The sequence below is a fragment of the Balaenoptera physalus genome, assembly GCF_965194825.1.
Source record: "Balaenoptera physalus genome assembly, chromosome: 20".
Lineage (NCBI taxonomy): Eukaryota > Metazoa > Chordata > Mammalia > Artiodactyla > Balaenopteridae > Balaenoptera > Balaenoptera physalus.
Genome location: NC_138901.1, coordinates 14,652,941 through 14,675,092, shown reverse-complemented (window position 1 = coordinate 14,675,092; position 22,152 = coordinate 14,652,941). Strand labels below are relative to the sequence as shown.

The 22,152-nt window shown below is 44.9% G+C and overlaps 2 protein-coding genes and 1 long non-coding RNA gene across 9 annotated transcripts in view; 1 reads left to right on the top strand and 2 right to left on the bottom strand.

Moving 5' to 3' along the window:
- The window catches only part of ERN1 (endoplasmic reticulum to nucleus signaling 1), a 98,332-nt gene extending 82,873 nt beyond the window's left edge, over positions 1-15,459 (bottom strand). For 5 of the 7 annotated variants that reach the window (XM_082441996.1, XM_082441998.1, XM_082442002.1 and 2 more), the window contains exons 1-2: positions 15,339-15,459; positions 691-2,394 (exon numbers count right to left, since the gene is read on the bottom strand). Coding sequence is in view for 2 of the 7 variants with exons in the window: in XM_082441999.1 (XP_082298125.1) it covers positions 691-789 (99 nt within the window). In the remaining 5 variants the exon portion in view is untranslated. Of the gene's footprint in view, positions 1-690; positions 2,395-15,338 lie in introns of those variants that run through there. The other 2 variants (XM_082442000.1, XM_082441997.1) reach the window with 2 other exon arrangements.
- A 57-nt stretch (positions 15,460-15,516) lies between these two features.
- Positions 15,517-15,939, top strand: LOC309650603. The gene is made up of 2 exons (XR_014257630.1): positions 15,517-15,622; positions 15,853-15,939. It is a non-coding gene; the product is annotated as an uncharacterized lncRNA (long non-coding RNA).
- Positions 15,940-16,930: 991 nt separating this feature from the next.
- Positions 16,931-22,152, bottom strand: part of TEX2 (testis expressed 2) — a 109,122-nt gene continuing 103,900 nt past the window's right edge. Inside the window, exons 11-12 of the mRNA XM_082441994.1 lie at positions 20,301-20,421; positions 16,931-18,632 (exon numbers count right to left, since the gene is read on the bottom strand). Of these exons, the coding sequence (XP_082298120.1) occupies positions 18,510-18,632; positions 20,301-20,421 (244 nt within the window). The 3' untranslated portion in view covers positions 16,931-18,509. The remainder of the gene's footprint in view (positions 18,633-20,300; positions 20,422-22,152) is intronic.

Below are 22,152 nucleotides of genomic sequence, written 5' to 3'. Positions count from 1 at the left end.
CGTGAGGAGACAGTCTTTCGTTTAAAGTTTCGAAGCGGCTTCACTGCTGTCCCATATGGGGTCTTGAAAAAAAGAGTACCATTCCCACCGCTTAACCTGCTTAACGATGTCTTGCTGCCTGAAAGGAAGCCCGCTGCCTCCAATGCCAAGAAACCTGCAAGGCAGGTAAGCAGAATCAAGCTCTAGGGTAAGAACGCTTACCCACTTCCAGTGGCATTCGTTTCCCAAAGTTCTCGCATTTTGAAAAGTTCAAGCGAAGATTACAAACGCAAGACATTCCCTTTCCCTTGGTTACAGGGCCCTTTCTGCCCTTCCTCCGCGGCCACCGCCAGGCCGAGTTGGCGCCCACCGGCGGGAAGGGTCCGGCAGGTGGGGCGGCCTCCCAAGGGCCCGGGGCCTTCTGGAGACCCCGAGGTGCCGCTTGGATGACACAAAGTTGCGCTGGAGAGCACACGGCCCGGGAGGCGCTGCTCGTGACAGCCGCGCTGGCCCGCGAGGCCCCTGGGTGGCGGACGCCTCGGCGGGGCCGGCGTGGCCGCCACTCCGGCCGGTCAGGAGGCCGCCACTCCCCGCCCGGCGCCGTCTCCGCCCGGGCGCACGGAGCCTGGGGCCGCCGCCGCCGCCGCGCTCCCGACTCGGACCCCGGCCCGCCCTGCGCCGTTCCCCACCCCAACCTTCCCGGTCACTCACCCCGGGGCTGGGCAGTAGCAACGCCAGCAGCAGCAGCTGCAGTCGGGCAGGCATGGCGAGGACTCGGCCCTGGCTCCTGGCCGGTCCGGCCGGCTCCATGGGGGCGGTGCGGGCGGGCAGAGGACGGGGCGGGGGCGCCGCGACGACAGCGCGGCGGCAGCCGGGACTCGGCAGACGCAGAGCTAACTAGGCGGTGGTGGCACCCCCATTCCCGGCCCTATAAGTGCCGGGCGCCGGCGCTTCTTCCGGTCGGGGCGGGGAAGGAGGCGGGGCCGGCCTAGGGGCGGGCCGGGGATTGGGCGGGGCCCAGGCTTGGGGGCGGGCTGGGGCTGGCCTGGGCGGGGCTGTCGCTGGAGGGGCGGGGTTATAGGCGGGGCCAAAGGCGGCTTGGGCCTCCGGCTGGCCTTGACTGCCCCGGCCGCGGCGGCAGGAGAAGAGCACCAGGCTTCTGCGTCGGGCATCTAGGGACGCTGAGTGATCGAGGCAAAGAGCTTGCCTGAGGGCAAGGGGAGACCGGCAACCCCGCCACGCGGGCGCATTCCCTGCCCCAGGCGGTCCCAGTGATCCCGCTGAGAGATCCGCTGCGTCAGACTTGATCAGGAAAGGCCAGGAGACAGCCGGTGCCGAGTGTCCAGAGTCCCCGCTCCGTCTTCCCGCCGTGGTGGGATCGTCAGCGACCTCCGGAGTGAGGGTCGGCAGCTGGCAGGGGATTCCTGCAACCCGGCGCTTCTGCCCTGCGCGCGGCTATCGCCGAGTTCGCAGCCCTGGGGTCCTCCAGCTGCGCCTCAGTTAGTCCAAAGGACCCTTTCTTTGTCCTCAGGAATTCCCCTCAAATCATGTCCAACAGCCACCAGTTCCCTTTGGAATAACCACGGCCAAATCAAAAATTACAAGCAAAGAAGGAAACCATTTCAGCTGCTGGTGTCATGTGTGTTTATGTGGCATTTGTAGATGTGACCTCGTGAAGCTCACTGGAGGGAGTGGGTTTGTTGTGGGTTTGTCATACAAGGTCCGTTTGAAGGTTGTGGGCTATTAACCTGATGTAAAGAGCCCTGCTGTTTGGTCACTCTGTCCCATGCTGCCCTCCACTTTGATGGAAGCCTCTCTTCAGAGGACGTTTGTAACAAGACAGAATAAACTAAGGTTCAGAGCACAACATTTCCATATTCTAGGAGAAAAGGGAAAAAAGGATGGCAGCTTCTCTAATTTTTCTTTTTTGTTTTTTTAATTAATTTATTTTATTTTTGGCTGCCTTGGGTCTTTGTCGCTGCCTGCAGGCTTTCTCTAGTTGTGGCGAGCAGGGGCTACTCTTCGTTGCAGTGCGCGGGCTTCTCATTGCAGTGGCTTCTCTTGCTGCGGGAGCACGGACTCTAGGCGCGTGGGCTTCCGTAGTTGTGGCATGCAGGCTCAGTAGTTGTGGCTCGCAGGCTCTAGAACACAGGCTCAGTGGTTGTGGCCCACGGGCTTAGTTGCTCCGCAGCATGTAGGATCTTCCTGGCTCAGGGCTCCAACCCGGGTGCCCTGCATTGACAGGCGGATTCTTAACCACTGCACCACCAGGGAAGCCCTCTAATTTTTCTTGACTTGCTCGTATGACAGCCTAAGATTTTTCAGGGTTTGGGGGAAAGGAGTAAGCAATGCTAGAGAAATAAAGAAGTAGGGACTGTATTCAATATCTTGTAATCACCTATAATGGAAAAGAATCTGAAAAAGAATATATATATATATGAATCACTTTCTGTACACCTGAAACTAACACAACATTGTAAAATCAACGATACTTCAATAAAAAATAATATAATTTAAAAAAAAAAGAAGTAGTGGGGGACTGACCAGATATCTGACCTGGGTGCATGTGAATCAATCCTATCCCACTAGAGCAGACAGAAATGCTCATGGTAAACCAAAATCCCATCAACAAAGTTCCCCATTCCCAACTTCATATGCCTGAATCACAGTCAAGGGACTAAACCCTTGCTGGAGAATCCAACACACCAGTTTAAGAGTAGGACAAATCTTGGCAACTGTGAAAGCAGTAGACACATTTTGAAAAGTGTTATCTGCATGTCTAAATGCAAACGGAGAGGTTTGAGATTGGCAAGGGGTGTGCAGAAACACAAGCTCCATCACTCCTGACCAGTGTGGCCAGGTGTCCAGGGAGGAGCCCACAGAAAGTGGGAGGAGCTCTTTAATGATTATCCATCCGGCATGCAAGCTGACAACAGGATCTGTAAGACCACAGGGTTGAGTTAAAAGAGAAGCCTGATCACAAAATGCTGCTTTCACATGCCTTCTCTGGTGCTTTTTCTCCGACCGAGTGACTCTAGGAGGGGAACTTTCTGTGCTGGAACTCTGGCAGCCCTTTTACAATTCAAAATGTCACTGTGACCCTGTAAGCACAGCAGATAAAACACAGAGGGGAATGCTTACCTCAATCTGACTCATAAATCAGTATTAAAGATCCAGTAAAGAAAAAAAAATCCGTTCCAAGGAGACTGGACCAGGTAGGTATATTTATCTTGTACTCATCTGGACCAAATCTCCAGGCCATAACTGCACTGTTATAGGTTCTCAGAATTTCTTATGCACCAGTTAGGTTACTCTTATGCTTAATCATACAGGCACATGTCTTGTGCCTGTCTCCATTTGATTGGCAACTCACACTGATAAGTTCTGGTTTTATTTACGGCAGCCTTGCCCACAATCTTGTTCCATAGTCAAGTATTGTTTTAGACGGCTTTTTGCTTTTGATAAAGCAAAAGCTGGCATTGCTGATAAATACAGACAGAAATGGAAATATTTTTGCAGGGTGCCTTTGAAGTGGACCTGCCCATAGAAAAGGCCTGAAAATGACCTTTCTGGAAGTTGTTTTAAATAACATCCACTAAACAAGGCAAAGGTCATGGTTTTAGTGTAAGGATAAGCCCTCTTTTTCCACCAAGGTTAAAATATATGTTCAGCAAAGACTGGAGCAGGCAGGACCTGACTATGTCAGCAGAGGGGAGGGAGTGGTGGGAGAAAGTGAGCTAAAATCTTATTTTCACTTCTCTCTAAATCAGTGGCTCCCAAACTTGGAGAGTTTTTTAAAAAATAGATTCCCAACACCTTTTTCTGCCCTCTTCCCCCTACTGATTCCGAATCTCCTGGGGTGGAGCCCTGTGGGGTGGAGACTGTGTGTTTTCCAGTTCCTGCAGGTGATAGGGGCAGCCAAGGTCCTGGAATCCGGCTCACTCAGAATGTCCAGTGTTAATCCCTGTGGCCATTAATCCCTTTTCTTTATTTTAGCAAATGTCGCCCTCTAGTGGAAGTTATGATCCAGCCTTCAAATGTTTGTGCCTGTCTCAATTCTGTTTGAAACCCTTCAAAATTTCACTTAAAAATGATTACGAGGTTGGTTTGCAGATAGCTATTTAGTGAGATAGTAGTTCCCTTTGAAGGAGACTTGAAAGGAAAAGCTAGTAAAACCAGAAAGGGAGGTCATGGTTGAAAGCTTCAGTACCATCTCAAAGGAACCGTGTCTTTACCAGGCTAAATCCACTTTGACTATTTTGAGTGATCTCCACGCTGCCGCTGCTCCCAAACAGACTTGAACTTACAGCACATGTTGAGGGGTGGTTAAGGGATAAATAAAATGATGAAGCAAGAGTTTCTGGTAGCAAGCTAAATGTTTATCTCCTTCATGTCCTAATTTTTTAAGGGAAATTCTTTAAAAGCTGCTGTCACTGTGAGCAGTTTGGTTCTTAGGTAAATAGAACCTTGGTTCTTCCTGTTCCAGGATGACTGGATGTGAAGAGACTGTGCCACTCACTCCGGAGAACTTCTCTTTACCACAGAATCCAATCTGCTGTACACTTTTTTGCTACCGCAAAGATGATTCTTATCACAGTTAACATTGGTTGGCTGTGGGCTATTGTTTGGAAATGTGCAAACACACGTTTTATAGGACCAGCTCATGCTATCTGCATAGCAGTTCTATGAGGTAGTGTTCTTAGCCCCATTTTACAGATGATACATTGGAATCTTAAAAGATTAACGGCCAGGTGGGTAACACATAGCTAGTAAGCGGCACAACATGGATTTTTTTTTTTCTTTTTTTTTTTTGGCTGTACCGCACATCATGTGGGATCTTAGTTTCCCGACCAGGGACTGAACCTGGGTCCATGGCAGTGAAAGTGCTGAGTCCTAACCACTGGACCACCAGGGAATTCCCAGCACAACCTGGATTAGAACTCAGCTGTCAAAAAAAAAAAAAAAAGAACTCAGCTGTCTACATAACTTCGGAGTTCATTGAGGCAACCACAGATGCTGCAGCCTGTTCCACCATCGCTGGCTGTTATCCTTGCCCCTCCCCCAGCATAGTGACAAGGTACCATTCTGTGGCCTGTAAATGTGGTTAGGCAGGAGCCCAGACTGCCTTGTCCCTGGAATACTATTAACAAACAGAAGTTTGTACAAATATGTGGTGATAAGGGGCATTGCCTCAAATAACATGTAAGTCTCCTGATCTCACCTGGGGGTTGATTGTGCAAAAGCACAACTCACAAAAGGCACAGACCAGCCACCTGGGAGAGAAGAGTGAGCTTTCCCCTGGGGTTTCTGCCCTGGGAGGGAGCTCAGTCTAATCCTGATTATTTGTTCACTTCCCTCTGAGCTGTTGTATTTTACACCCATTTGTGCTGAGTCTATATGCCACCATGGTGAAGTGTCCATAGTGGTACCAGTGTATCGTATATTAAGATTCTCAAAGGGCCAGCTCAGTGCCAACGTGGAAACGGCCATCCTCTCAGAGTGCCTCTTCTTCCTCACTGGTCAGTCCCTCCTAATCCCCTGGGATCCAGCTTATTTCAACAGAACTCTCTGGAAACTTCTCTCAAGCAGCTCATATTCTTCCTCCTGCAAAATCCCAGTGGGCTTGCTTTATCTTTTTTACCCTGGGCCTCTCTTCAGTTCACGTATGTTTTTGTTTGGCTGGTTTTTGGGTTTTTTTGGCCGTGCCGCCTGACTTGTGGGATCTTAGTTCCCGGACCAGGAACTGAACCCGAGGCCTCGGCAGTGAGAGTGCAGAGTCCTAACCACTGGACTGCCAGGGAATTCCCTCAGGTATGTTAACAGTTCTTTTTTCTTGAACTTTTCCTCCTTGGATAGTACCACTTTCCGGTTTTCCTCCTGTCTCTCTGCTCTTTTTCCTCCTTGTAGACTGTGTTTCTTAAGGCTCAAGATATGTACCTTACCTCTTCTCTCTCTCTCCTTTCTCTCCAAGAGAGCTCATTCACAGACATAACCAAATTTTATTTTTTTAAATTTTTTAAAAAATATTTTTGAGTATTTTTTCTTTTTAAAAAAATTTTATTTATTTATTTTTTGGCTGTGTTGGGTCTTCGTTGCTGAGCGCCAGTTGCGGTGAGCAGGGGCTACTCTTCGTTGCGGTGCGTGGGCTTCTCATTGCGGTGGCTTCTCTTGTTGTGGAGCACAGGCTCTAGGCGTGCGCACTTCAGTAGTTGGGGCTCGCAGGCTCAGTATTTGTGGCGCACGGGCTTAGTTGCTCCACAGCATGTGGGATCTTCGCAGGGCTCGAACCCGTGTCCCATGCATTGCCAGGCAGATTCTTAACCACTGCGCCACCAGGGAAGTCCATAACCAAATTTTAGAGTAGAAAGAAACTTTAGCTATAATTTCGTCACCTTCATTTTTCAGATGACCTCATCTTTGACCTCGGATGGTTACCACTAATTCATTAATTTATTCATTCATTCTTTTAACAAATACCATCAAGGGCTTCTGAGTTCAAAGGATTGGTACCATGAAGGAATATCACAGTTCGCAAGCTGGTAAAGGTGACAGGACGTGCAGAGAGAGAACCAATGTACAAGGCCAACTGTGAAACGTGCAAGGAGGTGAGAATAAACTCAGAAACAGAACTATGGTGTTCAAGAGAGAGATGGGTCTGGTGAAAGGAAGGAGGTGGGATGGATAGAGCAGGGAGGGCTTCATGGAAGAAGTGGTATCTGGGCTAGGCCTTTTGTCAGATTTGATAGGGGAAAGGAATAGTCTAGGGGGAAAGGAGGACCAGAACAAAAGCCTGGAGAAGGGAAAGGACTGTGTGGCTTCATGGAAGCCCCAGCTGCCTCATTAGTGAGCTCGTGTGCTTACTTCGGCAGCACGTATACTAAAAACAAGTGAGCTCATTCTCGACTTCTACCCAGAGGAGCAGCAGGAAATGAGGCAGGGCAGGCAGGATGGGCCAGTGGGTGGGGGTGTTAATGTCAGGCTGGGCTTTCTTAGCAGGCAGCAGAGTGAGACGGGACTGAAGGTATGCTTCGGGGGGAGAGTTTGGGCAAAAGACAGGCATTTGAGAGACATCAGGAGCTGGTTAACAAGGGTTATTTGGGCCTTAATCTAGAGCAAGAAAAAGGAAGGGGGGACCAGGGCTGATACAAGAGACCTTACCAAAGCAGGATGGAAAATATTTGACTGGTGCAGTTAAACAAACAAGAAGATTCAGAAGAAGGAATTCAACAACAGTTATCAAGTGTTTACCATGTTCAAGGGACCGTATTACCGAACTGAACTTGGGTCCACTTGCCCGCCTCAAAGCAAAGCCAATTCACTGACACCAGGTTGTGATGAAGGAAAGCATAGTGTTTATTTGCAGCTCGCCAAACAAGGAGTATGGGAGTGGCTCATGCTCAAAACTCCCTGTTATTGGCTTTCAGGGATGGGTTTTTAAAGGCAACACTTGGGGTGAGGGCTGCAGGGTGCATGACTTTCTTGATTGGTTGGTGGTGAGGTAACAGGGTGATGTTTCAGGAATCTTAATCATCAACCTTCTGGTTTCAAGCAGTTTGGAGTCTACCTGCTTTTGCTCAGCTTATAGTCACCATCCTCCACTTGGGTGGGTGGTCTAATTTCCTGCAGAACTCAAAGATATGTGTGTCAGATCATTACGTACCTCCCCTGAGGAGGAACTAGGACTCTGTTTTATTGCTGAACTGTTGTCATTACTTTTCTTGTTTAACTGATTTTCCTTTGTTTCTGCATTCCTTCACTTCCCTAATTCCCAGGTCCTGCTCAGCTTCAGCTGTTCTCACCATGGAAGGAGCAAGTGAACAGGAATTAGGGTCCACCTTGGAAAAAGGGCAGATATGCTAGGTGGTACTGGCTCTGCCCTAGTGGGCACCTACCCTGGTGAGGCCAATCATTCTACTCTACTGTGGTAGCTAAGTTTCCAAAGACGGCCCCAAACAATACTTTCCCTCCTTATAAGCCATGCTGCTCTTCCCATCAAAAGTAAGAGCTATTTCCCTTCCCTTTGAATCTGGACTGTCCCCGTGACTGGTGTCCAGAAGTGACATTCTGAGACTTCCCAGCCCAAGTTTAAAGGGCATGGCAACTTCCATTTCCTTCCTCTTGGAATACCTGCTCTTGGATGCTCCCTCTTGGAATCTAGCTGCCATCTTGGGAGAAGCCCAAGCCACACTCAGGCCACATGGAGGAGAATGGAGTTGCTTTAATCAACAGCTCCCAGCTGCCAGCCATCTAGGTGAGCCATTTTGGATGTTTCAGCCCAATCAAGCCCCACGGTGACCACATGGAACAGAAGTCCCTCTCAGCTGAGACGGTAAGCAGAGAGGGTAGGGGGTCTCCAGAGAAAGAGAACCAGGCATGGCTTTCTTGACATAAGAGAAGCCATTATTGGCCTAAGCTATTTTGTGATCTAAGCCTGGCCACAATGCTTGCCCTTGAACAGGTCTCAGTAATTAAAGATCTTAAGGCAAGTGAGGGAATGCAGGAACAAAGGAAACACAGTCAAGAAAAAATAGCTCAGTGATAAAACAGAGTCCTAGTTCCTCCTCAATGGATATACATAATAATCTGGTACGGTCTTTTGAGTTGTTCTACAGGAATTTAGGCCCCCACCCAGGTGAAGGATGGCTAAGACCCCAGACTGGTCTGAACCTAAGGAATGATGTTAACTTATTCTGACCTTTGTGCCTTCAGTCAACTAAAGCTTGGACTCTGTCAAACTTTGCCCCAATTCTGTGCTGAATTCTCCTCTACTCAAGGCCCTTCATGAATATGCACACACTGCCCCAGCCTCTTCATGAATATGCATATACTTCCACTGCCTCTTCATGAATATGCATATACTGTACCAGCCTCTTCATGAATATGCATATACCCTTAGCTTAAAACTTCCCCAGTTTTGCTGCTTGGGGAGACACTGCTTTGCGAAATATCCCCGGCGTTCTCCTTACTTGCTGCAAGTAATAAATCCTTCCTTCTCCCAGTCTTTGGCTTGGTTGTGTCTTTTGGCTTGACACCTACCAAGAGGCAAACCCTGTTTTCAGTTAACAAGACTAGTTAACTCACAGATCTGTGAGAGATAATAAAATGGCTGTTGTTTTAAACCACTAAGTTATGTAGTGGTTTGTTGTGCAGTAATAGTTAACCAAAACAGCTACCCATCTGACCAACTTTACTCGACCCATGGGTAGGCTTGTATCCAACCTGGCCCCAACTAGAGCCACGAAAAGAGACTCGTTTCCTCTTTACCGGCAAGGCCGGGAGGTGTGAGGCCCAGGAGCTGCCTCCATCGTGTAAAGAAAGCCAACACAAAAGGAAAAAGTTGACAAGTAAAGAGAAGCACAGATGCAGTCAAGGAGCCCTGCACAAGCTTAAGTTCTGATTCTAGTTGGCTTGACATCAGCCTGCACAGCTCTTCTTCCCCTATTTAAACAAACCTTCCCCTATTTATCCCAGCTAGTTTGAGTTGGGTTTCCATCACTTACAACCAATAATCCCTGATTAAAATGCTAGCTCAACATTTCTAAGAGGACTAAATCAACAATATACGTGACTACACCTGGCCCATGACCTACACTAAAGACATCATTTTACACTCACCATACTGGCAAACATATAAAAAGTGTGATGATATCAAGAGTTGGTGAGGGTGGAGGCCAATGTGGGAGTGCAGATTAGAGCCTCCACTTTGGAAAATAATTTGCTATTATCTGGAAAGTTGGAAATGTGCTTACCTAGCAATTGTGCTTCTGTGTGCATACCCCAAAGGATCTTTTGCACACACACAAGAATATTCAGAGCAGCTTTGTTTGTCATACTAAAAACTGGAAGATATTTTAAACATCTAACCTAAAGAGGAGAGATGTATAAACTGCAGTATAATTGTGTACTGGGATGCTACACAGTAGTGAAACTGGTCGCATTACTACAAGTCCTGGTTGCATTACATACAACATGAATGTCGCCAATATCAAGCAATAAAAAGAGCAAGTCCAGAAGAATATATACAGTATACTCTATTTCTATAAAGCTCAAAGTCAGGCAAAACTAAATAATATACAAATATATGAAACGAAAATCTAAAAAAAAAGCAAAAACCAGACAAATTCAAAATTCAGGACAGTGGTTTTCTCTGAGAGTAAGGGAGGGAGAAGTAGTCAGAAGGGGCTGAAAGTGAGCTTCAAAGTTACTGATGATGTCATTTCTCTTAAACTAAGTGGTATCTGAATGTTCAATTTATTAATATCTCCAAATCACACATATACTTTTATGTACTCTCTGTATTCAGAGATACTTCAAAATCAAAATTTTAAATGAATTTTTAAAAATTGAAGTATAGTTGATTGATGATGTTGTGTTGGCTTCAGGTATACAGCATAATGATTTGGGATTTTTTTTGCAGATTATATTCCATTATGGGTTATTACAAGATACTGGGTATAATTCCTTGTGATAGGCAGTAAATTCTTTATTTTTTTTTAAGCACCCTTCTTTACATTCATGTATTCTTTTTTTTTTTTAATTTTGGATATAATTTTATAGCAGTAAACTCAGTAAAGACATTTTCATAGGTCAGTGAAAAAAGGTAAAATCTTTCGTATATGAGGCATAAAATCACGTGTTAATGTAAATTGACAGAATGTGTGGTACTGGAACAAGAATAGAGAGGACTGTGAAATAGAATAAAATTAAAAGTAGAGCCCGAATAATGTGGAACCCTAGTACATGATAAAAGTGACATCTCAAACCACTGCTTCAAAAATGGGCTTTTTAAAAAATTAATTAATTAATTAATTTTTGGATGCGCTGGGTCTTCGTTGCTGCACCCGGGCTTTCTTTAGTTGAGGCGAGCGGGTGCTGCTCTTCATTGCAGTGTGCTGGCTTCTCATTGCGGTGGCTTCTCTAGTTGCAGAGCACGGGCTGTAGGCGTGCAGGCTTCAGTATGTGGCATGCAGGCTCAGTAGTTGTGGCTCACTGGCTCTAGAGCACAGGCTCAATAGTTGTGGCGTGCAGGTTTAGTTGCTCCGCGGCATGTGGGATCTTCCCGGACCAGGGCTTGAACTCGTGTCCCTTGCATTGGCAGGCAGATTCTTAGCCACTCCAAACTCCGGAACTCCACACTCCGGAGGCCCTCCTTGCCACATGCTGCCTCTCCCCTTCCCTCATTCATTTATTTTTATTTATTTATTTATTTAATTTTTTGGTTGTGTTGGATCTTCATTGCTGCACACGGGCTCTTCTCTACTTGTGGTGAGCAGGGGCTACTCTGTTGTGGTTTGCGGGCTTCTCATTGTGGTGGCTTCTCTTGTCCCCGAGCATGGGTTCTAGGTGCACGGCCTTCAGTAGTTGCAGCACGCAGGCTCAGTAGTTGTGGCATAGGGGCTTGGTTGCTCCACAGTGTGTGGGATCTTCCCGGATCAGGGATCAAACCCGTGTCCCCTGCATTGGCAGGCGGATGCTTAACCACTGCGCCACCAGGGAAGTCCCTAGGCAGTAAATTCTTGTTGCTTTTCTATTTTATGTATACTAAGTTTGTATCTGTTAATCCCATACTCCTAATTTGTCTCTCTCCCCTTTGGTAACCATAAATTTATCTTCTGTGTCTGTGAGTCTGTTTCCGTTTGTATATACATTCATTTGTATTATTTTTTAGAGTCCACATATAAGTGATATCATATAGTCTTTGTCTTTCTCTGACATTTCACTAAGCACAATATTCTTTAGGTCCATCCACACTGCCACAAATGGCAATATTTCATTCTTTTTTATGGCTGAGTAATATTCCACTGTGTGTGTGTGTGTGTGTGTGTGTGTGTGTGTGTGTGTGTGTGTATATATATATATATATATATATATATATATATATATATGACACAGCTTCCTAAACCATTTGTCTGTTGATGGGCACTTGGGTTGTTTCCATGTCTTGGCTATTGTAAATTGTGCTGCTATGAACAATGGGGTGCATGTATCTTTAAATAAATTTTTTAAAGGCAAATACTGTCACATTGGGATAAACACTATAATCCAACCATATGCCTCATACAATGGACACAGTAAGAATAAAATAACATGGAAAGGTTAGAAATAAACGGATGGGCAAACTTGTATCAGACAAACACAAACAAAAAAAAGACATGAGTAATAATGCTAATGTGAGATAAATTAGAACTCAAGGCAAAAGACATAAATAACTTAGAGAGTTATTTTATACGCAGATATGTGTAATCCACAATGGAAATATCAGCCATAAACCATAATGAGAATAAATAGCATAGCCTCAAAATATACAAACAAATAACAATAGAAGTAATCATGGAAAATGACAGAAGCATATTTTTTAATTTTTTGTTTAAAATTTTTATACAATAAAATTAAATCTTTTGGGTGAACAGTTCTGAGTTTTGACAAATGCATAAAGTCCTGTAACCACCCACACAATCAAGATACAGAAAAAATCTATCACCCTCAAAAATGCCTTTGTGCTGCCTTTGTAGCCAAATGCTCCTCACATCCCCAATCTCTTGGGAGTTCTTTGATCTGTTCTCCATCCTTATAGTTTTGTCTTTTCTATAATGTCATATAAATGGAATTATACCATCTTTTGAGTCTGGCTCCTTTCCCACCGCATAACACCTCTGAGATTCTTCCAAGTGTGGCATGTGTTGATAGTTCATTCTATTTTTGGCAATATTTTATGGCCAAGTAGCATTTAGTTGTAAGGATGTACCTCAATTGCTTACCACTTACCCACTGAAGTGCTTTTGAGTGATTGCAGTTTTAGGGGATTATGAAAATGGTTGTACTATTTTGCATTCCCACACAGTAATGAAGGAAAGTTCTTGCTGTTTTGCATCCTTGCCTGCATTTGGTATTTGAAGCATGATCTTAACACTTCACTATTAATCAATGAGAGTACATACACTCCCAATCAAGTATAAAATACAGAGAGAGAGTACATACACTCCCAATCAAGTATAAAATACAGAGAGAGATTTGGACAACATAATTACAGCTAAGATTGAATTAATAAATTTTTTTAATTAATTAATTAATTAATTTTTGGCTGCGTTGGGTCTTTGTTGCTGTGCTTGGGCTTTCTTTTTTCTAGTTGCGGCAAGCGGGGGCTGCTCTTCCTTGCAGTGTGCAGGCCTCTCATTGTGGTGGCTTCTCTTGTTGTGGAGCACAGGCTCTAGGCGCACGGGCTTCATTAGTTGTGGCACGTGGGCTCAGTAGTTGTGGCTCACGGACTCTAGAGTGCAGGCTCAGTAGTTGTGGCGCACGGGCTTAGCTGCTCTGCGGCATGCGGGATCTTCCTGGACCAGGACTCGAACCCGTGTCCCCTACATTGGCAGGCGGATTCTTAACCACTGCGCCACCAGGGACGCCCCAAGTTAATCAATATTTCATGTCAATATCTGTACATGATAGTGAAAACATCTCCACTTCAAGAATCTGTGGAACATTTATAAAAGTAGATCATATTCTAGGCTACAAAGAAAACTTTAATTCATTTCCCAATGTAGAAACTGTATGACAGTGTAATAAATGTTGACTTAAAAACAAATGTTTGGGACTTCCCTGGTGGTCCAGTGGTTAAGAATCCACCTTCCAATGCAGGGAACACGGGTTCGATCCCTAGTCGGGGAAGTAAGATCTCACATGCCGTGGGGCAACTGAGCCCGCGTGCGCCACGACTAGAGAGAAGCCCTCGTGCCGCAACGAAGATCCAGCGTGCCGCAACTAAGACCCAACACAGCCAAATAAATAAATAAATACTTTAAGAAAATGTTTCAGCAGCAATAGAAATAATCATTGTAGGGACTTCACTAGTGGTCCAGTGGTTAAGACTCTGTGCTCCCAATGCAGGGGGCCCGGGTTCAATCCCTGGCCAGGGAACTAGATCCCACGTGCCACAACTAAAAGACCCCACAGGCTACAACTGAAAGATCCCACGTGCTGCAACTAAGACACGGCACAGCCAAATAAATAAATAAATATTTTTTAAAAAATCGTGAAGAAAAAAAATGTTGTCTGCCACTCCAGTTCTACAAGGAAATCAAGCCATTAGTCACTGAAGTCACCCACTGAGAGTGGGCCTGTGGGGATTTCAGGATGGAGAAAAACAGGAAGCATTCTGCACTTTGGATACTGCCCCTAGATAGTTAAGATACATATCTAAGGAAAAATTTCCACACCTCCTAGATTCTTGCATCTTCCCATACCTCCTAGATTCTTGCATCTTCCCATACGTAGAAAAGCACTAAAATCATTAACTTGAGATGTCTGTTCTTTGTGATTAGCAGTAATCTTTGATGTTCGACTACATGTTTTTTCCTCAGCAAAAAAATTCATATATAGCTTGGCTCCTCCCTTACCTCTTGAGAACACTTTCTCATAGCTCTCTGACTGTCTCCTGGGCTACAGTCCTCAGTAAGACACTGAATAAACTCAACTCACAGCTCTTACATTGTGTGTTTTGGTTTTTCTTAAAGTCAACATCATATAGATGTTACAAAACACTTGCCAAAATAACTACTGTTTTGGATCAAAGCGGAATTTTAAAATTTAACTAAAGACTATGTAGAAAATAATGAAAATAAGAGTCCTATTCAACTACAAACTCAGGCTGAAATGCTTTCATTATTACAAAAAAACAATAAACTTTCCTTATTAAGTTAGGAGGAAAAAAGGAAAAGAATTCCCAACGAAAACATAAATGAAGTAAAGCTAACCAGATATTGTGCCCGTGTGTCTTCTGTTCCCTCTCCCAGTAAATCAAACCCAGAGGGCAGGGACATATTATTGACCACTTGTGAATAATATGCCTGGCTCACAGTATGAGCTCAATACTTATAAGTACTTTCAGCTTTCCCAATGTTAGATCTTCTCTCCTTTGGGCTTCCAGAGTAGGCTGTTTATAGCTCTATTTTAGCATTTATTAAAGTATTGCAATCCATAAGTCTTCCACATCACACCAGTCCTTTAAAAACATATTTGTTTACCACTCAGAATGTGCCAGCTGACTGACATTAACTTATTTAAGCCTCGTACACTTTTTTTTTTTTTCCTATTTTTCAGATATTGAGGCTCAGAAAAGCTAAGTGATGAAGGTCACAGGGCGAATTCATCACAAAGTCAGGATTTGGTTGCACATCAGTCTACTTTCAAACACAAGGTCTTTCTGCCGGAACAGGTTACTTTAAATTCAGGGACAAGACTAGTTTGTCACCTCAGCTCCTAGTCTAGCTCCTGGCACAGAATATTAAACAGGTTAGGCATTACTTGCGCCCTGCCGTTTGTAACGTATCGTTTTGTGTAGTATGGAGAAACGCACTACTCACAGGCCGACGACCTACGTCGCGAAAAAAATCAGAAGAATTTAGGACATCGCGCGACTCTTAGTCTTTCCTTGACGCCCATCTTTACGGTTGGCGTGTAACCGCTCTATATTCTGGAGGACTCAGCGAGCAGGGCCAATCATTAGGCCACTTTACAGGCACGTGGCTGGAAGTTTGACTTGCTATTGGCTAATGGTGGTAAAGCCCGCCCAACCACCTCCGGTCTGCTTCTTTAAGTAGAAGCCCGGCGAGTTCCCCTTCCTTTCAGCGACTGTGAAGTGGCGAAGGTGAGGTGGAGTGTGTTCTGGGCCGGGGCAGGTCTGTCCCCTGTTTCGGGGCCTGGGAACCGGATGGAGGGTGGGCGGCTGGCGGTGATGACATCCGAATTAAAGCACGTGTTAGACTGCTGACGCGGGTGATGCGAACTGGAATCTGAGCCGGGCCGCCGAGGCGGTGGGTGGGAAACGGGCTTGCGGGTATACCACCTCCTCCTCACCCACCGCTCTCGTTCTTGCAGGTCCTGGCTGGGAGAAGGACGTCGGATCTCGTCCTCCCAGCTTTTCGACCCTTCCCCGAAGCCCCTCAATAAAATGGCTTGATCCCAGCGGTGGTGTCTCTGTTGTTTGTCGCGACGCGCTGCCTTTGAGCCCCCGCCGCGCCTGCGCGTGGCGCCGGGGGTCAGGCTGCAGCGCCAGAGCAGCACGCGCTTGCGCATAACTGGGGCCGTCTTGCCCCCGCGGCGGCGGCCCTTTTAACCGCGAGCTACATGGCATTGGGCTGCCGGGGTAGGGGGCTGGGGAAGACGTCGGGGGTCCTGCAGTCTCTGCTTATTCCTGTGCCTGTCCTGTGAGTCCGAGTGTTCTCTCCGTGGGAATCAGTGAGACGGTCAGGTTCATTTAACCGCGGCGGGGAGGGCGTCTGCAGGGAGGGGAGATGAGAATCCGGCTGTGGCCTAGAACAGCTTGAGTGAAGGCCGTAGTGCACTTGACACGAACTGGCTCCCGGTCGTGAGCTGCATGGGCTGAACTCGTCTGGCTGAGGTGTATTCGCGGACTACTTAGGAAAAACCGCCATTTAGGGTCAACTGCTTATTTGGATATGCCCCAGATAGCTTGAACAGCTCACAATGACAGGGTTTTGTGCATTGCTGGGCACAACATAGGCACCTAAATAAATGCACAATCACTCCTGCGTAATCCACATTCTAGGTGATGACGATCCCTCCTGCATTTAGGTGAAACGTGCATCATTTCTGAGCACAAGGCAGCACGTGTTGAAGGGCAGGTATGCACAAGTGCCAAGTCTAGCCGCTTTGGTACTTAATAATGGACGGGGCCCCAAGTTAGCAGGGTTAGGAGGCAGTTGGTGTAAACTAGCTCAGGAGCAGGATTTTTAAAAATACGAATCGAGGATAATAGCGCCTTCCTTATATCAGGGTGTGGTCTACTTTGGATCCTCAACAGAACCGGTCCAGTGACCACCCAAGAAGCTGAAGCTGCTACTGGCAGCTGAGGGCCCAGGTTTATTCTGTACCACAGTTTATTCTGGTCCTATTATCTAAGCAGGATCAAGTAGAAATAACTTAGATGCGTATCTAGTATTTGACATGAGATATTTATTTTGTGAAACAATGCAAGCGATTGTAAATCCCCACATACTATTTGATTAAGTGCAATAGGGTACAGTCATGTGTAATCTCTTTACACAATAGTGCATCTAGTCCTTTGCCTTTAATTATTGCACAAAAATTATAAGACCAGCGAACAAGACATGCGCACTGACAGGCAAATTGGCCTACACAATGAGAAATCAGAACAGTACACTGACTGGAATGGTCCAATAATTTAAGTCAAATGTTTTAATGGTGCAATTAAAGTAATCAAGGGTTCAAATATGTTTTTTTCAATATATTAATTTCTTTAAAGTCCCGTTCAGGCAAGGTGCTGTTGCTGTTTAAAAAACCACTATTAGCTTTGTCCACAGATGTAAGTTGTCAAAAGTTAACCCAAGGTAAGTTTGATGTTGAATGCAGCTTTAAACAATTAAAAAATTGTATTGAGTGTACTTCTCAAAGCAAATTACACAGTTTGAGAGAGCCCCGAAACCTGTAAACTAAATGTTCTGACACAAATGCACAAAATAAAGTTGGCAACGTTAAATGTCACGTTAATTTTGAGATCTGTAGTGTTTGATGCTGAACAAACAGCAAGTGTTTGATGCTGAGCAAACATCAGCATCGTCTTGACTCAAGATGATAGAGAGCAGTCTCCGGGTTTTGGCCATCAGAAAAGGAAACTGCCCACAAAACATCCCGAACCAATTAGGTTAACAAAGCATTTAAGATGCCTATTTAAAGCTTCCCAGAGCTCACAGCAAGTGCCAGGTGGAAGGACGGTGGCTCTGGCTTTCTGGCCCCACCCCAGTCCAGTCATTACGTTTGTTTGATATTTCCACATATGCTCACGTCTCAGGAAAACACTTGGGATTAGTCAGAAACCAGGTGATTGTACCTCCTTGGTAAAAGGTGTGGGATGGTTTGATCTCGTGGCTTTGCCTAATGGTCACGTAAATCCCACGGTTCCCGCCCCAGCTGGTAGTGTGTTAGAGTGTACGTTCTATGGCTACTTGCTTCCAAAACGCACAATTAAGAAGAAGAGTAAGTTGCTATGCATATCTTTTTATCACCAAAGAAATAGTTCACAAAATTCCACTCCCCACCCTCCACACGTGTAACCACACTGACATTCTCTTGGTGTGGAGGGCTGCATCACACGAACTGTAAAAGTGAGAAAACATTCCACTGCACTGGCTGCCTGAGAAAAAGCTTTGGAGGCATCGAGGAGGCAAGGGGAAGCCTTCCAGTTGTGCAGCTTCGCTCTCAATGTGCTCTTTTGCTGCCACAGAAACTGGTAGACTTAGAAAAGCCATGGTGGGAGTCACCTGTAATCTCTGGATCCACCGTGATGATCCTTCCAGTTTTCCTTTGCTGAGTCAAAGCTTTGCAGGAGGCAAGCTGGACCCCATTCACTGGACACCTCCCAGTGGGATGGGTGCCGGCAGGCAGAGGGCAGAAGCTGTGGCACGAGGAAAGGCCAGTGCTACAGCCCAGATGGCAGCCGAGAACCCCACACCTTGAGCTTCATCTCAATACTGGGAACACCAGGTCTGCACCCATCACAGCTGGTCAGCAGCCTCCAGCGGTGGGTCCTTCAGGAGGCTGGAAGTGGAGCGGGGATCCATGGCCGAGTGCATGATGGGGATATAAACGTCGTCCATGTTTGGCATGACAAAAACTTTCTGTAGAAAGAAGGAACAGGCATGTGGAAGAATGCTCTTTTCTCAGAGTTGCCCTAGTGAGTTCTGATAATAATTTTAGGCTTTAGACTAGTTTTTAAAATACATACGAAACAACTTTTCCTACACATTCCAAACTAATTCCTCTATGATATCTAGAAAGCGTTGAGGTATCACACCAGTGCACGAACACGAGAACCCAATAAGCTCTGAGGAAGAAGCAGCCTTTGATTTCATGTACATATAATAAAATTACTCATGAATTGATAAATAACATTAAGAGAATTAAGAGCGTAAGCTGCTCACAGTATTTCCAAATTACTATATCCAGAACACATATTCCAACACACATAAGCCAACTTACCCATTTAAATCCTAGCAACAAAGATGTAAGCTAATTTTTTTTTTTTCCAAACCAGAACCAGTTAAAGCTACGTATGAAAGAAATCCTACTATAGTGAACACCCAAAGGATGAGTGATTGACAGTAATGGTGCTTTGCCTATCCGTTTATAAACTAATTTTATGTAAGTGAATTTTGGCAATGTATTCAACTTCAGCAATGCTTTCTTCCAAAGCAAAAACAAAAACAGGTGGCCATGGGAGAATGCAAGCAGTTACCCTTCAACTTCCCAACTTGCCTCAAAAATACCATGCACCAAAGTTTGCCCCCTAAAAGAGATGACCTATATCCCAATACCCCTAAAAGAGATGACCCACCCAAATTCCTACTGCAGGATCTAGGGAGATAAGAAAAAGGAAACGAACTGAAGGCATGAGATTGTCTTTACCCTAATTAGGTTCAAAGTACTTTTCCTTTTGGAGATAAGATTAAGCTTTCCATAGACTGGTTTTTAGTTATATTTAACCTATAGCTTTTAAATAATAAAAAATATATAATTTTAAAGGCAATAACTCAAAATATACTACTGCAAAAATAATACCGGTCTTCTTCAAAAGCTGAAATTTACTACAAAGTAAATTGTTACTCCGTAAAACCTTAAAAGACAACTATGCCTCAAAAACCTGATAAAAATTTGATAGAAACAGCTCATTCCAGGGCCTCAGCTACACTGCTATTTCCCTTGGTGGCAGAATGCAGAAGACAGGCTTAGAGAATGAGCTCTGGCTTAGTCAACTCCAGAAGATCTCTAGACTACCCTAGAAGATCCACAGGGGAGGGACAGGCCTGATTCATCTTTGGACTTCCAGGGTAGGTGGTAGCTACACGCGGAATGTTTGTTGCAACAAACAATTTGTTTGTTGAAAACAAACCAAGCAAGGTGGGTACCACACAAGGGCAGGAACCACCACAGCCCGGGTGCTACTAGCTGGCCAATTCCAGGCCCCACCCGGGGAAAAAGTCCAAAGATAGCCCCAGCAGATGGACGGCTTAACCCTCGCCGGGCCTACTGGTACAAGACAGTCATTTTGCTCTTTGACCCCTACCTTTTGAGTTTCCTCTAAAGACTACTTCACGGGATTCTGTGGATGAGTTTCAGAGTTTTTGAAACTTTATGCCTATTTGATCATAATGTGTACTTTCCTGGGGTCCACAGCTTTCACCAGATTTTCCAAGGAGGATCCTGACCCACATGAAGGTCAGAACCTCTGTTCTACCCAGAGCTTTTAGAGCCTCAGCATGAAACACTAGATGACACTGCAGGTGTACCTGAAACTCTTGCTCCAGTTTCTTCTCTATCCAGTCTGTCACATGAACTAAAGTCACTTCTCTCTCTCCAAGTTTTGGCCGAGCTTTCAGCTCGATATGTGGTGGCTTCCGGAAACCATACCTTTTTAAAGAAGACAAGTAATAACCACATTTAGAAGCAAAGAAAAGAAGTGGACAATACCAAGAGCAAACATTCCTCATTTACACAAGGCTTTATCACTACTTAAATGTTCTCTTCTTCCGAAAATCCCTTCTAAAAAACACTTCAGTGCAGCAAGTATGAATTGTGAACTCCCTGTGTCCCTGGACCCAGGGCCGTGATGATCTGAGAACAGTTGTGACAAACTAAGAAAGCCAGGAAATGCCACTGGAAAAGTCCATGACCTGGGCATTGTTTCTGGTTTTTGTTTTTCCTAAAATGGCAAGGATCTTTTTTGTTTCTATTTTTATGAAAGTAGGATATGTCTGTTACAAAATCCAAACTATACAAGTGTATAAAGCAGAAAATAAAAGACACTCTCTCTCTGAGTCTCATAACCAAGATAGGACCACTGAGAGAAGTGGGATCAATTTTCCCCACACTCCTAATATGCATACGTAAATAGAAACGTTCTATAACCTGCTTTTTCATTCCACACTCCACACCATAATTATGGCTTCTCAATGGAGCAGACTGGCACTCAGAATTGTTGGTAAGGTATCCAGTCAAGAGACTGCGTGCTATCAAACTAAAAACTTCAACCCATCATGGACCAATGTTTTAAAAAATCCAGGCACACCTCGGAGATACCGTGGGCTCAGTTCCAGATTACCACAATAAAGCTAATTACTGCAATAAAGTGAGTCACGTGAATTTTTGGTTTCCCAGTGCATATAAAAGTTATATTTACACTATTCTGTAGTCAATTAAGTGTGCAAAACAATGTACGTATCTCAACTGAAAAACACTTTATTGCTAAAAAAATGCTAACCATCATCTGACAATGCAGGGTTGCCATGAACCTCCAATTTGTAAAAAACGCAATATCGGCAAGTACAAGAAAGCAAAGCATAGTAAGATGAGGTCTGCCTGTACAATAAAAATGGCAAATTGCTATAAATGTTTCTAAACACTCTCAGTATCTACACTTATCTTTGTGGATTAATAACAAACAGTTCAGCACCCGAGCATGCCCTGGGTGGCACTAGCCTAGAGGTCTCTAATTTGAACTCCCATTGAGCAGTGGCATTTGTAACTCCTAAGTCAAAGCTTGGAAGAGGGAGAAACGTATCAACTCTTACTATTTAAAAAAAAAATTGTTATTAGGCTTGGAAAAATGCACAGTAAGTTACTTATTAACTGGTTATTTTTGGATGGTAAGGTTACAGGCTTTTTTTTTTCTGTTTTCTTCATGTTCTTCCAGTGAAAACATTACTTGTTAAAAATAAAATCTAAAATGGTATTTTAAAGTTTTTACTGGGAAACACCAATATCATCATTAAATGATCAGCCAATTAAAAAATCTTTTTGTGATCATTCCTACAAGCCCTTCTGAACACTAAGGTTGTGTACCAGCATGCTGGTTTCACTCTATAACAGAACAGAGCTATCTTTTTCACACAACTGTAGCTTACGGTACAAAGAGGTCTTTTATGCAATCCCTGTATACCCTTATGCACATTTGAATGTCAATTTTTAAAAAAAAATATTAATTAATTAATTTATTTATTTTGGCTGTGTTGGGTCTTCGTTTCTGCGTGAGGGCTTTCTCTAGTTGCGGCAAGTGGGGGCCACTCTTCATCGCGGTGCGCGGGCCTCTCACTATCGCGGCCTCTCTTGTTGAGGAGCACAGGCTCCAGACGCGCAAGCTCA